Source organism: Pan paniscus, chromosome 4 (assembly GCF_029289425.2).
Source record: "Pan paniscus chromosome 4, NHGRI_mPanPan1-v2.0_pri, whole genome shotgun sequence".
Classification (NCBI taxonomy): Eukaryota; Metazoa; Chordata; class Mammalia; order Primates; family Hominidae; genus Pan; species Pan paniscus.
The window spans coordinates 163,317,684-163,338,767 of NC_073253.2; the positions used below are offsets into that span (position 1 = coordinate 163,317,684).

The 21,084-nt window shown below is 45.3% G+C and overlaps 1 protein-coding gene across 12 annotated transcripts in view; it reads left to right on the forward strand.

The window, feature by feature from the left end:
* TENM2 (teneurin transmembrane protein 2) overlaps positions 1-21,084 on the forward strand; it is a 3,238,122-nt gene that overhangs the window by 3,130,836 nt on the left and 86,202 nt on the right. For all 12 annotated transcript variants that reach the window (XM_063604288.1, XM_063604290.1, XM_055112852.2 and 9 more), the window contains one exon: positions 6,093-6,239. In XM_063604288.1, coding sequence (XP_063460358.1) covers positions 6,093-6,239 — 147 coding nt within the window. The remainder of the gene's footprint in view (positions 1-6,092; positions 6,240-21,084) is intronic.

Consider the following 21,084-nt stretch of genomic DNA (forward strand, 5'->3'; position numbering starts at 1 on the left):
TGTTGAATATTAAAATCCTATTTCTCTCTTCGTACCCCTCATGCATTATTAGCCACTTATTTCTACCTTTAAATTGCTGCACATGGCAGAACATTTCTTGATGCTTTTTTAGAAAAGCCTTTTATGGTAATTATAGCTTCTTCAAGTGCATTTATGCTTCCCTTTTTACCGTGCTGTAGACATTACTTTGTTCATGCCTAATTTTTGTTAAGGCAAAAAGCCTGCCTACCTGGTAACTGTGTGGACAGACTTTTTTTTTCTAGTGGTTGGAATTTTATGTGTAGAACCTTGGAAACTCTCTCATTTCCACTCTGCCAAAGGCATCGGATTCAGCCAGAGTTATTCGTTCATCATTTCCCCCAACTACTTATTGAGTACTGACAATCCAAGAGTAAACAAACTAGACATGGTCCCTCCCTGACAGTTTTACACCATAGCAGGAGCGCCTGGGGCAGCCGTTCGGTTCACAGTAGGGGCACCATTCAAAATGTAAGTAATGACAACGGGCACATTTATTATGACACTTTTCCAGCAGGTGACAGTAAAATGTCTTAAGGAAGGGCTGCTACATGGCCTAGTGAGCATCAAGGAGGTACCAGCCAATTGTGATACAGCGGGGCGGGTAGTACCACATAAAGGAAAGGATAAAGATGCCATGACCGGTGCTGCTGGCATGAGCTTGGGAGCTTTGGAAAAGCTTCCAGGAGGAGGTGACTTCTAAGTGGGGATTTGAAGGATGTATTGAAGTTAGGGAGGTGAGAAAAGTGAAAAGGAAAGGCCGAGTGGCTTAAGTCTAACCAAAGCCTAAAGTGATATTGAGATAGGCTGATGTGGTAAGAGTCAGTTCATATGATGTCAGCAAGCCCAGTTAAGGACTTCAGACTTTACCCATGGGTCAATGGAAAGCTATTGAAGTGTTTCCAGCAGTGTCCAGAATGTGAGAGATGGATGATGGTACAAGACTGGAGGCAGGGAGACCAGTTAGGAGGTTTCGACAAGCATCTGGACCAAAGATGAGGGTGGCTGGGGTTAATGTGGTGGCAGTAGGGGTGGAAGTAGAGCACAGATTCCAAGATATTTAGGAAGGACAGATAGGAGTTCTTGCAGTTAAGAGGAAAATTAGGCAGAACTTGGTTGGAATTAGATAGAAGAGACAAGAGAAGGTAGGAGAGGAGGGGAATAATTAAGAATGCCTCCAAGGTTTCAGTGGTGGGCAATGGGGTAGATACCTGGATGTGCCATGCACTGCTCAAGGGGTCAGAGTTTGTGGGGAGGAAAGGTAAAGAGTCAGAATTCTTTTGAGTTTGAGGTGCTTATGAGTGTACAGGTGGGGAATAGATGGCTATGTTGAGATGCGAGTTGGAGTTCAGGTCTAGAGGTCAGAAGACAAGTTGAAGATTTAGGGGCCATCAGAATATAAGGGTGTGGGTTGTTGTTTGTTGTTGTTGTTGTTGTTGTTGTTGTTGTTTTGAGACCAAGTCTTACTCTGTCGCCCAGACTAGAGTGCAGTAGCACGATCTTGACTCACTGCAGCCTCTGCCTTCCGGGTTCAAGTGATTCTTCAGCCTCAGCCTCCTGAGTAGCTGGGATTACAGGCACCTGCCACCACACTCAGCTATTTTTTGTATTTTTAGTAGACATGGGATTTCACCATTTTGGCCAGGCTGGTCTCGAACTCCGGACTTCAGGTGATCCACCCACCTCGGCATCCCAAAGTGGGTTTTTTTAAATCCCAAATTTCCCATCAGCTCTCTCTCTATAGGTTGGAATATGACAGAACTAGCCCATTAATATCACTGGCGTCCTTGAAAATTCTCCCTGGGAAGAGGACTTTTGATCTCAGAGAGGAAGTTTCTATTATCTTCTCATGATTCTCAGAAGAGTTTATAGATATGAGGCAGGCAGACAGAAAAGATATAGTACCCCCGATTGTTTTTATTCATTCAAGCACCTTCTATGTGCCTAAAACCAGGCCAAGCTCTGGGATCCAACAGCAAACAACCAAATCTTGGATCTCATGGGGGTTTATGTCTAGGGCTAGGTTTCTCAACCTTAGCACAGTTAACATTTTGGGCTGTATCATTCTTCATTGTGGGGCCTGTCCTGTGCATTGTAGGATGTTCAGCAGTGTCCCTGGCCTCTACCCACAAGATGCCAATAGCACCCTCCTCAAATTGTGACAATCAAAAATGTCTCCAGACTGGGCACGGTGGCTCATGCCTGGAGTGCTGTAATCCCAGCACTTTGGGAGGCCAAGGCAGGCGGATCACTTGAGGTCAGGAGTTCAAGACCAGCCTGGCCAACATGGTGAAACCCCATCTCTACTAAAAAAAAAAAAAAAAGTGTGTGTATATATATATATATATATATATATATATACACACACACACATATATATGTATACACACACGTATATATATACATGTATATATGTATATATACACATATATATGTACGTGTATACATATATATATATACACAAAAAAAATCAGCTGGATGTGGTGGCATGCACCTGTAGTCCCAGCTACTCAGGAGGGTGAGGCAGGGGAATCATTTGAACCTGAGAGGCGGAGGCTGCAGTGAGCCGACATTGTGCCACTGCACTCCAGCCTGGGCAACAGAGTGAGACTCCGTCTCAAAAAATAAAAATAAAAAATAAAAAGTGTCTTCAGACAATGCCAAATGTTTTCTGGAGAGAAATAGGGAGACAAAATTGCCTTAGTTGAGAACCACTGGTATAGGGTCATGATAGAACCTTTAGCCTCCAGGCAGCCAGCTCTCTCTAGCTCCATAAAAGAGGAACCAAATGGGTATGCTTTAAGGGGCTTTATATTGGTGGTCTTGGAGACAGGCAGTACCAGCCTGAAATCCAGAAGACTTCCTATAGGAGACTTCTTGAGTGCCCCAGTATAAGCCCATTAGCCCAATCCAACTTCAGTTATAGCATCCTCTCCAGAGAAAAGCCTCTACCTCATACCCATTTTGCCCTCCAGACTAATTACTTCCTAGGTTTTGTTTTTCCTTAAGCAGAAGCTGGCTTTGCACTTTACAAACACAAAGGATCACTTCCTCAGAAGGCCACCAGTAGAATGAACTTGTGCTGGGGTTAGCTTGGGGTTGCCTAGCAACGCCATGCACCTACCAGGGCTGTTCTCTTCCTCTTCAAGCTAAAAGCAAAGTCCTGTCCGTTAATTACCAGCTGCCCTGAAACTTCTCAGAGATTTGCCAGCTTCCTACTGTTCGTGTTTTCATCTTCCTCATGTGATGTGGAGAAAACCTGCTACTGTGGTCTGTTTATTTCACTTCAGTTGGTCAGCAGGGGAAGGTTGGGGAGGAAGCAAGAGAGGAAGAGAAGGGGTTAAAAAAAAGCCTCATTCAATCTAGAAATATATGTATTTTGAGTGCGTATCTCTGACTGACACGCTAGTGTTTTTTGCAGATTTAAATTTGATGTAGCGGACGTGGGTTTCCTATACAATGAGGCTTCTGTTGACACACTGGACATGAATTTAGTCAGACATGAGACCTCAAAGTAGCTAAATAACAAAGCTCCACCAAATAGATACCATGCTGAGCAAATGTTGGTAGGTCTGTCATTTAGTGTATTTTCCGTGATCCATTCCCCAAAACTCTACCAGTAGAAATTGTTAAAGCTGAAGGTAGCTGGAGGTTGGAGAAATTCTCTTTTCCTTGAGAACCTGTGAAATGTCCCTTGGTCTTTTCCTACTGAGCTCATTTTGTTCCTGCAGAAATGTTTGTGGCATTTCTCTGCAACTGGGGATGGCTTTCCCTCCACACACCGTCTCACGGTATGAAGTGAACAGGGGTTTTCCAGGCAGGACCACAGTCAGAAAAAGCATGGAAATGTGAATCTGGGCTTTGTGAGGAGAGGTGTGTAGACCAAACAAGCCTTTCCAGGTGTGCAAACACTGGTGCTTTACTTGCCTGCTGGACTTAGTGCCAGGCTGTGCAACAAAAGAAAACGGATTCCCTGGTAGGAGTCTCCTTATTTGCCCTCTCAAGACAGCTTGGCTTCCCTAGGGACTGGCCCACATAGGTCTCCTCTGTTGCATGCACCCCTTGCTCAGATCCTAATCCAATAGCACCTTCTGGAAAGGATGAGAGGCAGCAAGCACTGAAGAGTGAAACTCCTCTTCCTAAAGAAGTAAAGCTTAATTGTATACCCTTGAGACCTTGCTTCTTAGGAAGATGCCTTTAAATTCCCACCACTGGCCAGGCATAATGCTTCATGCCTATAATCCTAGCACTTTGGGAGGCTGAGGCTGAGGCTGGAGGGTCATTTGAGGCCAGGAGTTCAAGACTAACCTGGACAACATAGCAAGACCCCATCTCTACTAAAAATTAAAAAGAAAAAATCGCTGGGCATGGTGGCGCACACTTGCAGTCCTAGCTACTCAGGAGGCTGAAGCAGGAGGATCACTCAAGCCCAGGAGTTCAAGGTGGCAATGAGCTATGATCATGCCACTGCACTCCAGCCTGAGTGATAGAGTGAGACCCTACCTCAAATTCCCACCACTGCCATATGCACATATTAGGTTTATCAGCATTCTCATAAGGAGTACTCAAGAGAAAAGAAGGAAGATGCTAGGTGAAGGCCTCTGGAACACCGGAGAGAGGAGTAGGGGAGATGCATGCTTTTGATCCACAAGATTTGGGCCAGGAAGGTTTCAAATCAATTACCTCCATCATTACAAAGCTTTTTATCCTCTGCCATGGCCCAATCCAGCCTGCACTTTATGTAGTTTAAAAATAGATGTAGAAAAAAATGGAAACAGAGATGGTGGCAGAGGTAGAGATAGGACTCGAGATAGATATTCAAGGAAATTACTTTCTGGGGAAAAGTAAATTAATGGTCACTGGGGTATATTTAAATTAAGTAAGAAAACATATCCCAAGTGCACAACTCTGCAAATTTACTAGAAGTCATCGCATTGTACACTTAAAACAGGTGAATTTTATGGTGTGTAAATTATGCCCCAATAAAGCTGTGAAAAGAAAGAAAAATGAAAACATGTCTAGGAATTCTTGCCAGCACGTAGGTTTTGTGAGTGTGGCCACATCCTAGTAGTTCTCTGCTTCTCTCCTACCTGTTATAAAGAGTCACGGAGGCTCTGCTAGTGAGACCTTTCCCATGTCTCTTTAGTGTACCTCCTTTCTCCACTTTTCTCCCCCAGTCTCCCTTGGTCCAAACTCAGGTCAGGAGAGTGCTGGCTGCAATTGTTTTGGGTCCTGGAGTAATTAGAAAATTACACAGGCAGCCGATTTTGCACAGACACGTGAGCGCATGTATACACACACACGCACATCAATAAAGGAAAAGAAATCCACAAAATAAGAACTACTCCTACCCCACCACCCTTCCCCAAGCACATATATTTTTTCTTCTATCTTTCCCCGATTCATGGCACCCAGCATCTATCCCCTCCACAGCCTTCGAATCCTGCAGTATTTTTAAATTGTGCCATAAATAGGTTGAGTGATAAGCAGCCAACATCTTTAAGTGCCCCTTAAAACTAAATATTACCTGTACAAGCATATGAAAATAGCCCAGCAGAACCATCCAGTTTTCAGTCATGAGAAGCTCATGATAATCCTATGTAAATATATCTTTAAAACTCTGAAAGATGGCGGGCACTTTCCCTCCATCCTGGGTTGATAGGGAATTTTTTCTCTTCTACAGAAGAGCACTTCTTAAAAAAAGAGAGAAAGAAAAGCTTCTTTTCAGTAGGATCAATCCTGAGCTATTGGCTGGAAACCACAGCCTAGCTAGTCTGGTTGTCAGCTCAGCACTGGTTTAGTTGTCTGGGATGTGCATTGAACTCCCCGCTTTGGGAAGGTTGCCTCTGACCTAGGTCAGTTGTCACTGGGGATCCCCTGCAGCTGTGACCCCACTGTGTCTTGCTACTGCATGCGTTGCCTGCTCCCCTGACTCTGTGGAAGGCAGGCGCGGGCCCCACTGTGAGGCTGGCCCAGCGGCTGCCCTGCGGCCTTGCTCCCCTCTGCATGGCTCCCCTGCTTCCCCAGCGCGGCCTCACGTCCCTCCTTCTCATCCTCTCCATTTCTCCAACCAGATGGCTGCCCTGACTTGTGCAACGGTAACGGGAGATGCACACTGGGTCAGAACAGCTGGCAGTGTGTCTGCCAGACCGGCTGGAGAGGGCCCGGATGCAACGTTGCCATGGAAACTTCCTGTGCTGATAACAAGGATAATGAGGGAGGTGAGCACGCGTCTTCTCATTCCCAGCCCCTAAGAGCAGAGCGTTGTCCATGCTTTTGTCATAAGTCATTTTTCTTCTGAAAGACCTCCCCTGCACTATTGTCAAATGTTGTTGTAACATTTTCTTTGAAGCAAATGCAGCAGAGAACAGGTGTCCTTATGCCAGGGGGATCTCTGGGAGACACCGGCTGGAGGCACTGGGGGTTGATACTGGCTGAGAATTCCCAAGTGCCCATTGCCACATAAAGGTGGCTGGGCCCTGGCGCTGCCTTCAGGGTCACCAGTCCTGCCAGACCTTTCAGGGCTGCGGATAACAGTCGGTGACAATGAGGATGACAATCTATGCCTAACGCACAAAGCTGTCATAAGCAATGCCTGCTGCCTTCATCCTTACAGCCCTTTGAGATGTCACTCTACAGATGAGGAAACCGAGGCCTGAAGAGTGATTAAGTAACTTTTTCGAGATAATCCAACCACCATTAGTAAAATTGAGACCCAAACCCAGCTGTGGCTCCAAAGCGTCTTTTCTAACCAGTAGTTGGCAAACTATGGTCCATGGACCAAACCTGGCCTGTAAGCTAAAAATAGTTTTAACATTTTTAATGGTTGGTGGAAAAAATCATTAAAAAGAACAATATTTGATGATGTGAAAATTATGTGAAATTCAAATTTTGATGTTTATAAATTTTTAAACAGCTTTTTTGAGGTATAATTGACATATAAAAAGTTGTGTATATGGCCAGGCACAGTGGCTCACACCTGTAATCCCAGCACTTTGGGAGGCCATCACCACCATCAAGGCCATAAACATGTCCATCGCTTCCCAGAGTTTCTTCCTATTGACTGAACCAAGGGTTGGGCTGCTTGTTTTCAAGGTCCAATAACAAGAAGCAGACACACTGGGAAAGTAACCAGAAATAAACTCTCCCAGGTACAGGGAGAAGGCCAGAGATAATTCACCAGGCCATCTCAAAATTACAAAGTTTTCCAGTGTGTATATACCTTCTAAGCTATGTGTCTACGTGTAAGTGTGCATTCATCTGAAGACACAAATGATTGATTCCATCTAATCTATAACTAAGGTTTGGGTCCTGGACACCTTCCTCCAGAGCCTCAGTAAATTTGCTTAGCCTAGATGGGTCCTGGTGCCAGGGGTGATTACCCTTATCTTGTCTCCAGCTAAGGTGTGGAGGTCTGGGGAGTTCCTTTAGACTCCCAGTAAAACTTGTTTAATCCTAAATGGGTCCTGGTATGAGGAGCATGAGAATTTCTTCATTATCTTGTGAAGGTTCAAGGCCCAGGAAAGGCCTAGGCAAGACTCTTGGTGAGCTTTTGTTACATTCCAGCCTTTGTGTAAGTGCGCTGGCTCTTTCCGCCTTTAATATTTAACTACCCATTCATTCAGTGCCAAAACAGTTGTCATGGAGGCCTGCCTGTTCAGCTGGTGGTGAGACCTGGCCTGCCACACTGCTCTCTTTGTGATTATTGTTTTGGGGTGATTTTTTGGTTTTAAGAGTTTTTGTGGTAAGAACATTTTAACATTAAGATCTACCCTCTTAGCAAATTTTGAGTATACACTACTTTGTTAGCCATAGATACTATGCTATGTGTAGATCTCCAGAATGTATTTATCTTGTATCGCTGACACTTTGTACCCCTTAACCCACACCTCTCCATTTATTGGAATATAGCCATGCCCATTTGTTTATGTTTGGCCTAGGGCTGCTTGCACTCTCCATGTCAGAGTGGAGTCAAAGCAAAAACCACTTGGCCATCAAAGCCTAAAACATTTACTCTCTGGCCCTTTACAGGAGAAATTTTCTGTCTCCTGTTCTAAACCTCTGAGCTGAATTTCCCCATGTTCCTTCCTGATGGAGTGCTAAGCTTCTGGGGCTAAATGAGGTTGGGTTAGCATGTGGGCCACCTAATCTCCTAAGAATACTGTGGAATGTTCCGTAGACTTCAGTACAGGTATGTTATCCACCCCCGCCAAAATTACTAACTGATCAGAATTCACTGGGGGCAGAGGTTGTTTCAGAGTGTAGGAAGATCCATGAGTCCAATCATTTGATTTAACAAAAATGTATTTAGTGCCACCTTGGACCAGTCATTGAATTCTAGGAATATCAATGACCAAGTCAAAGTCAGCCACTGCCTTCATGGCCCCAACAGGTCCTTTCAGTGGTGTCCAGAGCAGGGTGCAATCCATCGGGGTGGTGGATGAGAGTATTAGATATTCTATTTTTATTTTTTCTCATCCTCTTAATGGGTATTTTGCAGTTTCCATAATTTATGATTGCCATTGTGCCTGTATGTAATTTGTAAATAAACAGATGTACATACACTGATAGGAGTACATAATCAAAACAGTTTACAGACCTGATGTGGTTTACAGAGCTCCCATTCATTCATTTTCTCTTTCCTGAAACAGAGCCAAAGAGAAGGCACTTTAATTCATTTTTTAACAAGTTAAGGCATAACTACATAATGCATTTTTTTTCAAGTCAGAATCGCACGACTTTTGCTGTAAGGTTCACTGTTTTTCCTTCTGCCTCCCTGGCGATTTCACTGAGCACAGCGGTTGCTTACAGATCAGCTTCTACTTCCAGAAAGGAGCTGCTCTCCTGGCTCCCTTCCCTGTTCCTGGTGTCAGCAGCTGAAAGCATAACAAATGGCTGGAATGCCACACAGAGGGGAGAGAGGAAACTCTGGGGGACTGTCTCCCCAGCATACCCTGCCTTACCCACCTCCCTCCCCACCAGCCCTACCCCTGATCCCAGCTTCCACCCGGCCAAAACCAAAATCCTGAAGTGATGGAGCTAAAAGAGGCTCACAGGGTCCCCGGGCCTAAGGGTTGCCCACCAGGCACAATTCAGGATCCCCCCCCCCGGGCTGGCAGAGACAAAGCAGTCCAAAGGCAGGGCACAAAAGCAAATGAGGCAGTGATTATGCTAAAGACAATAATGGCCTTGTTAGGGGAACTATTAAAGCAAACCTCCCAAGGAAGTAATTAACCACAAAGAAAAAAAAAAAAGGCTGCATGGTGTTTATAAAAAGAAACTCCCAGTTAATTCAGAGTTGCTTATGTCAGGTGAGAGGGGTAGACACCAATTCTCTCTCACCTGGCGCAAGCAATTCACAATTAACTGAGTTCTTTTTTTGGAGGTGATTCCTCAGTGTAGAGTATCCTTTTTATGGTTAGTGACTTCCCTAGGAGGTGTGCTAAGCACTTTGCTGTTTATTGATAAATATTAAGGTTGCTCCTCATCAACTCCAGATTCAATCCTGCAGCACACTAATTATATCACTCTTTTTGTTTGGTTGGGGTGGGGATGGGAGTTCTGCCCTAGTCTCTGTCCTGCTTCGTGAGTTATCAGGAAGGGCTATGTGAGTTTATAAACCTGGCAGTGGGTCAGAGAGGCACCCGGGCAGAACATGAATGCAGACCCGGGGAGCAGCTGCAATGAACACATTTCTTATAAATTTCATGAACGAGCAAAATAATAGAGCTATCTACCAAAGTGGACTGGAAAAGGCAAATCACTTTTCCATCTAGAAACACTCTACTTTAAAAAAAAGAATCTGTTTGAAGGGATATATATTTTTTTATTTTAAACTGAGATAGATATAGATACAAATAACAGATAGAGATATTTGAAACCTTTAACAGCCTTTTTTCAACCTGGGTTCCTCTATGAGAGAATTAAGCCCTAATACTTTATGGCCACTAGTAGTTCTGAAACTTCAGCATGCGGCAAAACCACCTTGATTCAACACAGAGTGCTAAGCCCTATTCCTAGAGCTCCTGATTCTCTAAGTCTGGGGAGGGCAGTGCAAGACTGAATTTCTAGTAAATATCCCAGCAGTGCTGACGCAGGGGACGCTGATGCAGGTCCTCTTTGAGAACCACTGTCCTAAGCCATCCATTCTATGTAATGAATTAACTTCTCTCCTATGCATCTAGAATGGTACTGGATAAAATAACTCCTTTGGAAGAACTGAGAAAACTTTCACTCAAATATGCTCTGTAGTCAGCGGTGTTGAGATGAAAATCCCTGTTGGAGAAGGCTGCCTTAGAATATCCCCACCAAAACAGTTTATGCCAACTCCCTGCCTTCTCACCCCCTTGGCTTTCAAAGTCTCCAGACACCCCCAGTCATGTGACCGCCACTCATGTAACCTCGGGAAGCAATGGCTGATTCTGAAGGGACAAGCCACACCTGCCCATGGCCACTAAGAAGAAGTGGAATGGTTCAGACAGACACGGCAGCTGGCAGACTGTCTTTTTAATAGTGAGAGATCTTCACTTGAACTGCTCACCCCAATTTGAAAAAGAAGAGACTCAAAGAAATATTTTTGCTTACAGAAGACAAATACCAGCTCATTAAAGTCTGAGAATACACACAACATGTGCACCAAGTGACAGGCGGATAATATTTAATTATCACCACCAAGACAGAGGTGTGAGATTTAGTTCATCACAGCCAGGGGTAGGAGAGAGGGTGTAGATTTCCTCTAAAAGTGGGAACTGCAAGGTGAGGAGGCGTTGTTAGACCGTCTGGCCTGGTGAGACAGTCCTTACTTCTTCCCCACTCCCCTTTATCACCCTGAACTTAGAGTCAGGAGCCCTAGCCCTTCCATCATTTCAAGCCGGCATAGGAGTGAGTCTGAAGCTCCTGTGGAATCCTATGAGATGCTTTCTCCCATCTGTGGGCAGCGGTGACAGTGGAGACCAAGGGAGGTGATGTCATAACCACATCACCTGGAGGTAGGGGTAGGAGGAAGCCTTTTTAGGCTGAGCCTGTCCTGTCACCCCGCATCACTTTCTTCCTTACTAAACTAGGAGAGATGTCTTTTCCCCTCGTTCCGTTTCAACACAGCACTGAAAGATGTTTTGCACCTTCTCTTTCACGTCCCTGGTTTCTGAACAGGTGACACTGTATCATCATAATTGATTGAGGGCTTGGGCTTCAGAGTCAGCCTTTGTATCCCAGCTCTGCAAGTCACTTTGCTTCTCAAAGTCTCAGTTTTCTTATCTGTAAAATAGGCATGGCAATGCCAATGTCACTAGCTGGTGTGAAGTTTAAGTAAGAAAATGCATGGGATGTATTTTATAAGACACCTGGCTCATAGATGCCCTCACATGTTGGCTGCTGCTAGCATTAACATTATTAATATTAATGTTATTTTCTAGAAAGGAGACTGAATTCATATAGATGGAACCCAACCAATAATTTTTCCAGTGTACACAACCACAAAGATTCTAACTTTGTGCTTACTGAACTTTAGTGTTGCGTGACTGTGTGGAGGGCTTGTTTAAAAGTCAAATTTCTAAGCCCCCACCTTTGAGGTTCTGATTTATTAGTCAGACATAGAATGCAGGAGTCTGCACTTTTACCACACACCCCAGAGTGTCTGATACAAGTGTGTTTGCTCTGCAGATGACATTTTGAGATAAACTTTTTAAAATAATGGTGTTCCCTGGGTGGGCTCACCCAGCCTAATGTCATAGTGCTTATACCCCAAACCCTTTCCCCTAAAATCCCCAGAACACAGGAGTGCAGTGAGGAGAGGGGAATTTTATTTCAGGAAGAAATAAGTAGCTGAAAAGACATGAAGTCTGGGCATGGTGGCTCACGCCTGTAATCCTAACACTTTAGGAGACCAAGGTGGGTGGATCACTTGAGCTTAAGAGTTGAAGACCAGCCTCGGCAACATGGTGAAACCCCATCTCTACAAAAAATAGAGAAATTAGCCAGGCAGGCATCCTGGCATGCGCCTGTAGTTCCAGCTACTCAGGAGGCTGAGGTAGAAGGATCGCTTGCTCAGGAAGTTGAGGCTGCAGTAAGCCATGATTGTGCTATTACACTCCAGCCTGGGCGACAGAGTGAAACCCTGTCTCAAAAAAAAAAAAAAAAGACATGACGATATCTTTATGTTTAGGTCCTTAGTGAATGACTTCAGTATGATTTAGAAGTTCTCCATTCTTGGGTGGAGAGTTGGCTGATGTTTGTTTCAAAGTTTAAAAACCTTTAACTCTCTGTCATTAGGGTATGGATTCGTCTATCCACTCATCCATCCATCCATCCATTCATTAGCTTATTCATTTATGGTTTAACAAACATTTGTTGAGGGTTTACTAAATGTTAGACCCTGAAAATAAGCCTTTAGAAATACTAAAGCAAACATGACATATGTCCACAAAGAGCTCACTATCCATCTACAAAGATGGATAAACACATTGTTATTATTATTATTACAGTCCAGCATGTGAGAGGTGACAGAGATGGACCATCTTATTAGACGGCAATAGTTCAGTGGGAGCATAGCAAAGGGACTGTCACGTGTAATGGGTGTCAGGAACATGACATGAGAGAAAGCGCAGCCCATTGTTAAGGACGGGCTCTTCAGCTCGTCTCCATGGAGTGTCCTCAAAGCCACAAATCCGTGTGATCAGTAACCCGTGGTAGAGCCTCTTCAGACCACTAGCAGTTACTGCAGTTCCCTCTCTAAATGAAGCACTCCACGCTGGCTTCTCTGCAGAGCAGTATTTCCCACCCTACCTCCATGTGCAAGGCTCGGTTCCTTGCTTCACTCCAAAGGAGGCTGCCTTGGGTTAAGAGACGTGGATCCTGGCCTGAGCTCTGGGCATGCCATCCAAGGCACTCCAGCCAGGTCTAAATGAGGAGAAATAACACTGGAGTCTGTCCAAAGCACTTGGAACAGACCAAACTCACCCCTCGCCCACTGCCTCCTCCCGCTCCCTCCCCATCCCGTAGCCATCCAAATTGGTTTGACACGATTCAGGAATGCTCTTCTGGCATTTATCTCACTTGTTAATTAATAACTCACCTTGTCTGTGCATTTAGCAGAGCCAAGCTAGGGACTTCAGGGACTCCAAAAGGGTTCTGGTTCCCATGCCCAAATAGTCCTGTTTCTTCCTCCAATGAGACACAAAGCTTGGTGAACCCACTGTAAATGCCTTGATTAATGTATCCCAATCATGTTGATGGATTGGTTGGGTGGGGGACAGCTTAAAAATACAACATTGAGCTATTAATTGGGTTGGATGAGGATTCCCTTTGCAGTCCAAAGACCTTGTGGCAAATGTAGCTGGAGCCATAAACAGAGTCCCTGATTAGCTCCCAGAGAGAAAAGCAATGTATCTAATGCTTAGGAGGAAAACTTGGCCTTGAGGACACTGCCAGCTGGCCAGATGCTGGGTCTCTCTTCTTTAGGAGGGAAGCAGAATTAGCCTCAACTGAGATCTTCAGGGAACACATAGCAACAGGGATCTGAAATTATTCTGGCTCTTCCAGTTGAAATAAGATCTTTGACTTCCTGGGCATATTTGACTAGAGAATCTTCTGTTTAGAAAACTGTAAGGTAGGGGTTCAGTTTTCTCTTATGCTACTGAGGTTTAGAAAAAAGATAGAACCAGCTGCGCACGGTGGCTCACAACTGTAATCCCAGCACTTTGGGAGGCCAAGGAGGGCAGATCACTTGAGGTCAGGAGTTTGAGACCAGCCTGGCCAATATGGTGAAACTCTGTCTCTACTAAAAATACAAAAATTAGCCGGGCATAGTGGCTCACACCTGTAGTCCCAGCTACTCAGGAGGCTGAGGCATGAGAATCGCTTGAACCCAGGAGGCGGAGGCTGCAGTGAGGCAAGATCGCACCACTGCAGCACTCCAGCCTGGGTGACAGAGCAAGACTCCATCTCAAAAAGAGAGAGAGAGAGAGAAAGAAAGAAAGAAAGAAAGAAAGAAAGAAAGAAAGGAGGGAGGGAGGAAGGAAGAAAGGAAGGAAGGAAGGAATTCTCTTGCATATAAAAATAATAATCAGTAAGATTTTTGAGAGCTTACATGTGCCAAGCACTGTGCTGAGCTTGCTCTGCACCTGGGTTATGGGAACAGCCTCCCAAGTGGTCTCCCTGCTACTCATCTTGCCGTCTGCTCTCTGTTCCTCCACACAGCAGCCGGAGGGAGTGTTTTAGTAGGTTGATGCAGAAGTTATTGTGGTTTTGGCCGTTGAAAGCAATTAATTTTGCACCAACCTAATACATTGTAAATCTCATCATTCCATGTTCTCAAAGGGTTTCTCATGGAGTTAGAATCAAAATCGGCTGTTTTTTTCACCTTGGCTTAGAGGGCCCTCTGTATATCCCCTGCCTTGTCTCTGACCTGTCCTCCCCCATCCTCTCCGGAAGCTCTGCCCCATCCACTCTGGCCGGTGTTTAGACTGCACAAGTGCAAAGATTATTTCCACCAAAGGGTCTTTGCTAGTGCAAGGTGGAAATGCTCAGTCAAGGCACATTGTATCACTGACTCATTGTAGTCATTCAGTTCTCAGCTCAAATGCCTCAGAAGGACTTATTATGAAGTCTTCCTCTGTCTCTCTCCCATCAACCATTAGTGTTTCCTTTATGGAAATATCACACTCCTAAATTTTCTCACACTGTTATTCTTGTAGATTGTCTGTTTCTTCACACTAGACTATAAGTTCAATGAGTCTCTTTCATCATATTATTTTCATTATACAGATAAGGATACAAAGGCTCAAGAAGTTAAGACTCAGAATAGCCCTTTCAGCTAACCACCATGATATATGGCTTTTCTCCTTTACAACCATTGGCTCATTTTTTCTAAAACACTCAAAAAATTTGGACAGTGTTTCTGAAGAAGATTCAAACAAGTACAGAATGTGTGTTGCTGCAAAGAAGCCTTAGAAAAAAACACCTCAAAGACAAAACTTTTCCATTGAAAACCTTTTCCTGGTACATGCAATTGACCATTTTTTTAAAAAAAAGGTGTTTAAAGTTTACAATTTACCCAACACAGCACTTTCAGTCTTTTTTAATCAAGTCTTTATTAGTTTAAATGGTTATTAAGTGTCTCTTAAGGGATTATGTTTTTTCCCCCTGATTAGATGACAAATCAAATATTCATTATGAAATTGTGATGAAAATGCATAATCTGAAAAAAAATTTTAATCATGTAAATCACTATAGACTTATTTTAGGGAATTAAAGGATGAAAACGCAGATTTCACTGGTGGCAAGGAGGTAATATTGATAGCGTTATGTTGGCTTCCTGTATTTGTGCTTTGGCCAGAGTCTTGCCCTAGATGGTGGCAGGCACACCCTTGCCATCCCCCGGTCTCTGTGACCAGCATTTGAATAAAGAGGCAAGGTCCTCGTGCCATCACTAGCTCTCTTGCTCCCACAGTCTTCCCCCAAGTCCAGACCGGTGGTTCCCTACCGGGGCAACTCGCTCGCCCAGGAACATCTGGCAGTGACTGGAAGCATTCACGAGTCATGGTGGTGGGGAGGTGGGGAGGTGCTACTGGCATCCAGTGGGTAGAGGCCAGGGTTGCTGCTAAATGCCCTACACACATAGGAAAGCCCCACATCAAAGAATGATCCGACCCAAAATGTCAATAACACCAAGGCTGAGAAATCCGATATAGACATTTAATGTCCCAGGAACACATCTGTCTGAGGGACCAGAGGGTCCCAAAACAGGCAGTGTCCATGGGCCTGATTTGAAAGGACGTGATGTCCAAAACCCTAAGGCATTGAGCCCTTACTAAGGGCCAGGCCCTTGCTAAAACTTCACCCACATTGCCTAAATAAATCATGACAATCCCCACAAGAGCCCTAGGAGTCTTTCATTATCCTTTATATAGAAGCAGAAACTAAGAGCCAGAGAGGACAAGTGGCTTGTCCAAGCTCCCACGGCGAAAACATAGCCAAGCCAGGATTCAGAACCTGGGTCAAGAACCCTCCTCTGGGCCCCTCACAGCACCTGAGTGTTTGTTGTGTTTGGGCTCAGAGCAAGGCAGAGCATAAGTGCTTGAACAACCTCCGCCCCTCAGAAACACGAATTTTGCAGCATGCTTAAAAATACCATCGGCGTTAGCTTTTCCCTCCAGTTTTGGATTTGGAATGCATTTTTGCCACAAAGCGCTTAGGCACTGAAATGCCAGGGGGTGAGCAGGGGAGAGTTGAGCAGTTGGACTTTAAATAGCAAGGTGTTAGCAAGCAGCGCAGCAAGAGCAGCTGCCCAAGGCCTGTGCTCTTTTCTTTGACTTTCTATCTTCTCAGCCAAGAGCTCTGGGGGATTGGAGAGGGGCCAGAACTCTGTGGCCAAATGCAAATCCAGAGAAAACTGCGAGGTGTTCCCCCAAACCTCTGTGCCTAATGCTTCTCTTCCTCCCCACTCACAACCAAGACCAAACCTTTCCAAGGTGATTCTCCTCCTCTGCCTGTCCTCAGGGTATGTCATCATGGAGCTCTCCCCACCCCCTTCAGTTTCCTGGAACTCCATGGCCACGTGCACTGAGGCACACTACCTCTTTCATTTATGAGAATCACAGGATGATTTCATTTATGGGAGTCTGGAAATGTCAGATGCAAAAAGGCTAAAATATAGAGTCTCCGGCAGCTGCAAAACCCAAGGAGGGAAGTCACTTACTCAAGGCCAAGGAGCAGGCAGGGCAGATCTGAGACTGGAGTCCTGGTTTCCTGGCTCAAAATCCAGTGTGCTTTTCTCAATGCTACGTTGCCACCAAAAGGACTCAGTGACCCTCAGGAGAATGGGTGCCTGCCACTACTGGTTGGAGCCAAGATCTGTTTCAGACCTGGGACCTAGATTAGAATGAGTGGAGATGCCTAGGGTACCTCACAGTGAGTGTTGCCTTCACTTTTGCCCCCCTCAGCCCCTCATTCACCTCTTCCTAGTTGCAACCCTGCTTAGACCTCTTGTCACTGATGGCAATGACAGAAAACACCCTCCCCCACACCAGCCACACTCCTGGACAGACCACTCACCACCAAAATCATTTATTCATCCAACAAACATATACCAAGCCCCCACTCTGTGGCAGGGCATGCGAATGAATAAGACTCAAACTCTGCCCATAAAGATGCTCTGTCTGGTGGGAGGAAAAATACACACTAAAGCTGTCACTGCAGAGCCACATTTTAAGGGTCCATAATAGAAGTAAGGCCAAGAGACCATGGCCGCTCACAAGAGAGGCACTGAAGACTTCCAAAATAGGTACAGCTTGAATCTTAAAAGATATAAAGGAATTAGGCAAGGAAGGAGGGAAAAGCATTGTGAATGAAGGGAACGGCAAATGCACAGAGGCAAGGAACAGCAATGCCTGTGTGGGGACCTCTGAGAAGCCTGGTACCTTGCAGCCTAGTCCACATGGAGAATGGAGGAGGATGAGGCTAGAATGGGGTTTGCATGCAGTGCTGGGCAGAGCGCAACACAGCCATCATATTTGTTTGTGCCTCCCACCAACATAGCATCTCAGTCTTCAGAATTGCAACCATGCCTGCCCCTCAGACAGAAAGCTGATATATCTGCTTGAGTTATTATAAACACACACACCACAGCTGAGAAGCAGGCGTGGCCTTTTGTTGTGTTGCCTCCATTGCACATGGGCATTCTTTCTCCCAGGGAGAGGAGACAGCCTGGCAGGGTAGTCAAGAGGCTTTGGGATTTGAGCTTCAGGTCATGTCCCAGCTCCTCCACTTCCTCAAGATATGAGCTTAAATTTAAGCTTTGTCCTCTGTAAAGTGGAGCTAGGGCTAATTTCTACCTCATAGGATACTGTGAGGCTTAGATGAGTTAATGGATGCAAAACAGTCAGCACAACGGTTCGTATACATCTTATACATCAGTGAACATCAGAATCACCTGGAAGGCTTCATGCACAGATGGCTGGGCCCCACCCTCAGAGTTTCAGATTCAGTAGGTCTGGCAGGAAGCCCAAGAATGTGCATTTCTTACAAGTGCCCAGATGATGCTGTCGCGTTGAGAACCACTGACTTAGCATAATACGTGCCTTTTGAAGGGAAGCTCAAGTGCTGGCAGAGGGATTCCTCCGAGCGTGTCAGCCCTGGGCCAGCTGATGGGGAGAGACAGGCCAAACAGCTCTGCATCCTGAGGTGGTGGCCCCTTGATTAGCATATGGACCTTGGGTACATTCCTGGGTTCACTGAGGTCCTTTCCACAGAAGCTTGTCATCCGGAGAGGAGTCAGGGCTCCAACTTCCCGGGATCCATCCTCCTCCTTCAAGAGTGTTGGAATAAAAGATAAATGTGGAAGGAGTTTGCTGGGAGAGAGCAGTGATAGCTGGCCCTGGTTCCTTGCCTTTTATGACATTCTGCTGCTTCTCCCATGCCCCCTGCCCCACTTAGGACAGGTGGTGCTGTGCCATTTACTGATGGGGTCCACAGACTTTGGAATCAGACAGACCTAGCTGTACATTCTGACTCAGGCTCTTACTAGCTGTGCTTCCTTGAGCAAAGGACCTAACCTGTCTGAGACTCAGTTCTCTCATCTGTAAACTGGAAACAATGATATCAACTTCATTGGCCTGTTGTAAGGTTTGACTAGAAAGTTTATAGACAGCAACTTAATGCCCCTTTACTTAAATGGCTTCTCTAAGTGTTTGCATCTCCCTGTATGATGTGAGTTCAGAGATTCTAAAGACATACACTGCCTCCCAATCAAAAACTCATCATTTCAAATATTACATACATTTCAAAATCAGGAACCCATCTTTTGGTCCCTGTTATAATACATTTCCCTCAATTTCATCCCCACTGGCTCTGGAATGAGTGCTGTCTTCCCTCAGAGGTCATGAACCACTGACCCCCAAGCTGGGTGGGTCACTGCCATGTTCCCTTTAGCCACATAGGCTTACAAAAATCTTGCATTCATTGCTGACATTTAGAGGATTTCATTTAACTAACAAAGAAGCTGAGGGCCTAGAGGTTAACTTGACCAGAGTCAAACAGTGGAAGGGCTGGGAATGGATCTCAGTTCTTTTGATTCTAAATGTCTTGTTCATTCTTCTCTCAGACCCTTTTTCTGAAAGTAATTTTATGCCAGGTGTGCCAGAGTCCAAAGCCGCTAGGTATCTGGGGTCATGCTGGAAAAGAGGAATCCATGGAGAAGACAGATGCAGAAAAGAGAAACAGCAGTCCCCGGAGCAAGCTTCTCCTGCTCTTACTTCTGCCATGCTCATTCAGAAAGCTTGTGGCTCAGGGAGTGTAGAACCAGGGAGAAAAACCCAGCCTACCTGGGGTCCATCACTCAAAGTCTTAGCCCTTTGACGAGCAACACTAATATCATCACTACCCAACTAGCACACCGTCTGCCAGGGAGGCCATTGCATAGGCCTTTGACATGCCCTCTTTGTCTATGCATCTTGCCACACAGATTTTGGGATGCCCCCTTACCTGGCCTCTCCATTCCCTACTCTTAATCCTTAAGGCCATGATTTCTTAATAGCTTTCCACCTCCACTCAGATCATGCCAACAACTTCTCTGGGCTGGACTATGGGTCCTCCAGCTTCTAATCTGTTCCCCACAGAGCAGCTAGAAGAATCCTTTTAGAAGTCAGATCCTATCACACCCCTGCTCAAGCCTTGCCAGGGCCTCTCATCTCCCGTAGCATGGCACCCAGGTTGCCACAGTGGCTTCCATTGCTCTGCATTTGTGAGTCCCTGCTTCCATGCTGATCTCATTTCCTCTCTCTCTTCCTTGTCCTCTCTCTGCCATACCTGCCATCTTGCCATTCCTACAACTCACAAATACACTTTCACCCTAGGCTTCTGCACTTGCTGTTGCCTCTGCTCAGAGTGTTCTTCTTCCAGATGTTTCCATGACTCATTTCCTCATTTCGTTTAGGTTTCTACACGAACATCACTTCTTTAGAGAAGCCCTCCCTGCCCTCCCTGTCTAAAGCAGAAAATCCCCTCCTTCATCACTGTCCAGCCCTTTACCTTGCTTTACTTAGTGTCTTCAGAACACTGTCACTGTAAGTCCATCATGCATTCATTTGTTTATTGTCTATTTTCCCCCTCTAGAATCTAGGGCCATAATCACAGGGTCCTTGTCTGCCTTGGTCAACTCATTGTTACACGAATTGAATGAGTAAAAGCTTTCACGAGAAGTGTTTGGGATCGGAAGCAATTGTCTTTTATTCAATAGATGATTGGGAGATAACTACATTTCATTTTAGGATTTCAAAAAACATGCATACAGTGACACCCAAGTCACTATATACCACTGATATCATTTTATCAGTGCAAAGAAAATCCAAATATAAAATACATCTTTGCTTTTCAGTAAGGCATGAAGACATGGTTGTACTGCTCTTCATCTGTATTATTGACTTGGCCTCATCCTGTCCATTGACTTCGTATGGGTTGGTGCCGTAGGTATGCAAGCCTCATAATCCTCCTTTAAAACAAGAGGAAAGGCAGAGGCAGCTGCAGATTGTTCTTGGGTGAACTCCGACCTCCCAAACTACAGCTTGCTGGAGAAGCATAGAGTAGGGGAGAAGAACAGCAAGTCTAAGCCTGGGCCAGCTGCGTGTGAATCCCAGCTTCCCCACCCACCAGCAGCTGCCCAACCTTAGTCAAGTAACTGACCCTCTCTAGGACTGGGTTTCTCCATCTGAAAAGTGGAAGTAAACAAATGGTTACTATACAACAAGTCCTTCTGCATATAGTTTATTTGATTTTTTTGCAACAGCCCTATTAAGCTGGTGTGATTATTTTTATTTTACAGATGAAGGAACCAAGACTCAGAGAGGTAAAGTAACTAGCCCAAGGCCACACAGCCAATATTTTGCTGACCTGGGGTTGAACACAGATCAGCTGCCTCTAGATCCCGTGATCATAATTGGCAGTATGATACTAATTCCTAGTACCTACACCATAGAGTAGATGCGAAGATTAAATGACAGCCAGGCACAGTGGCTCACGCCTGTAATCCCAGCACTTTGGGAGGCTGAGGTAGGAGGATTGCTTGAGCCCAGG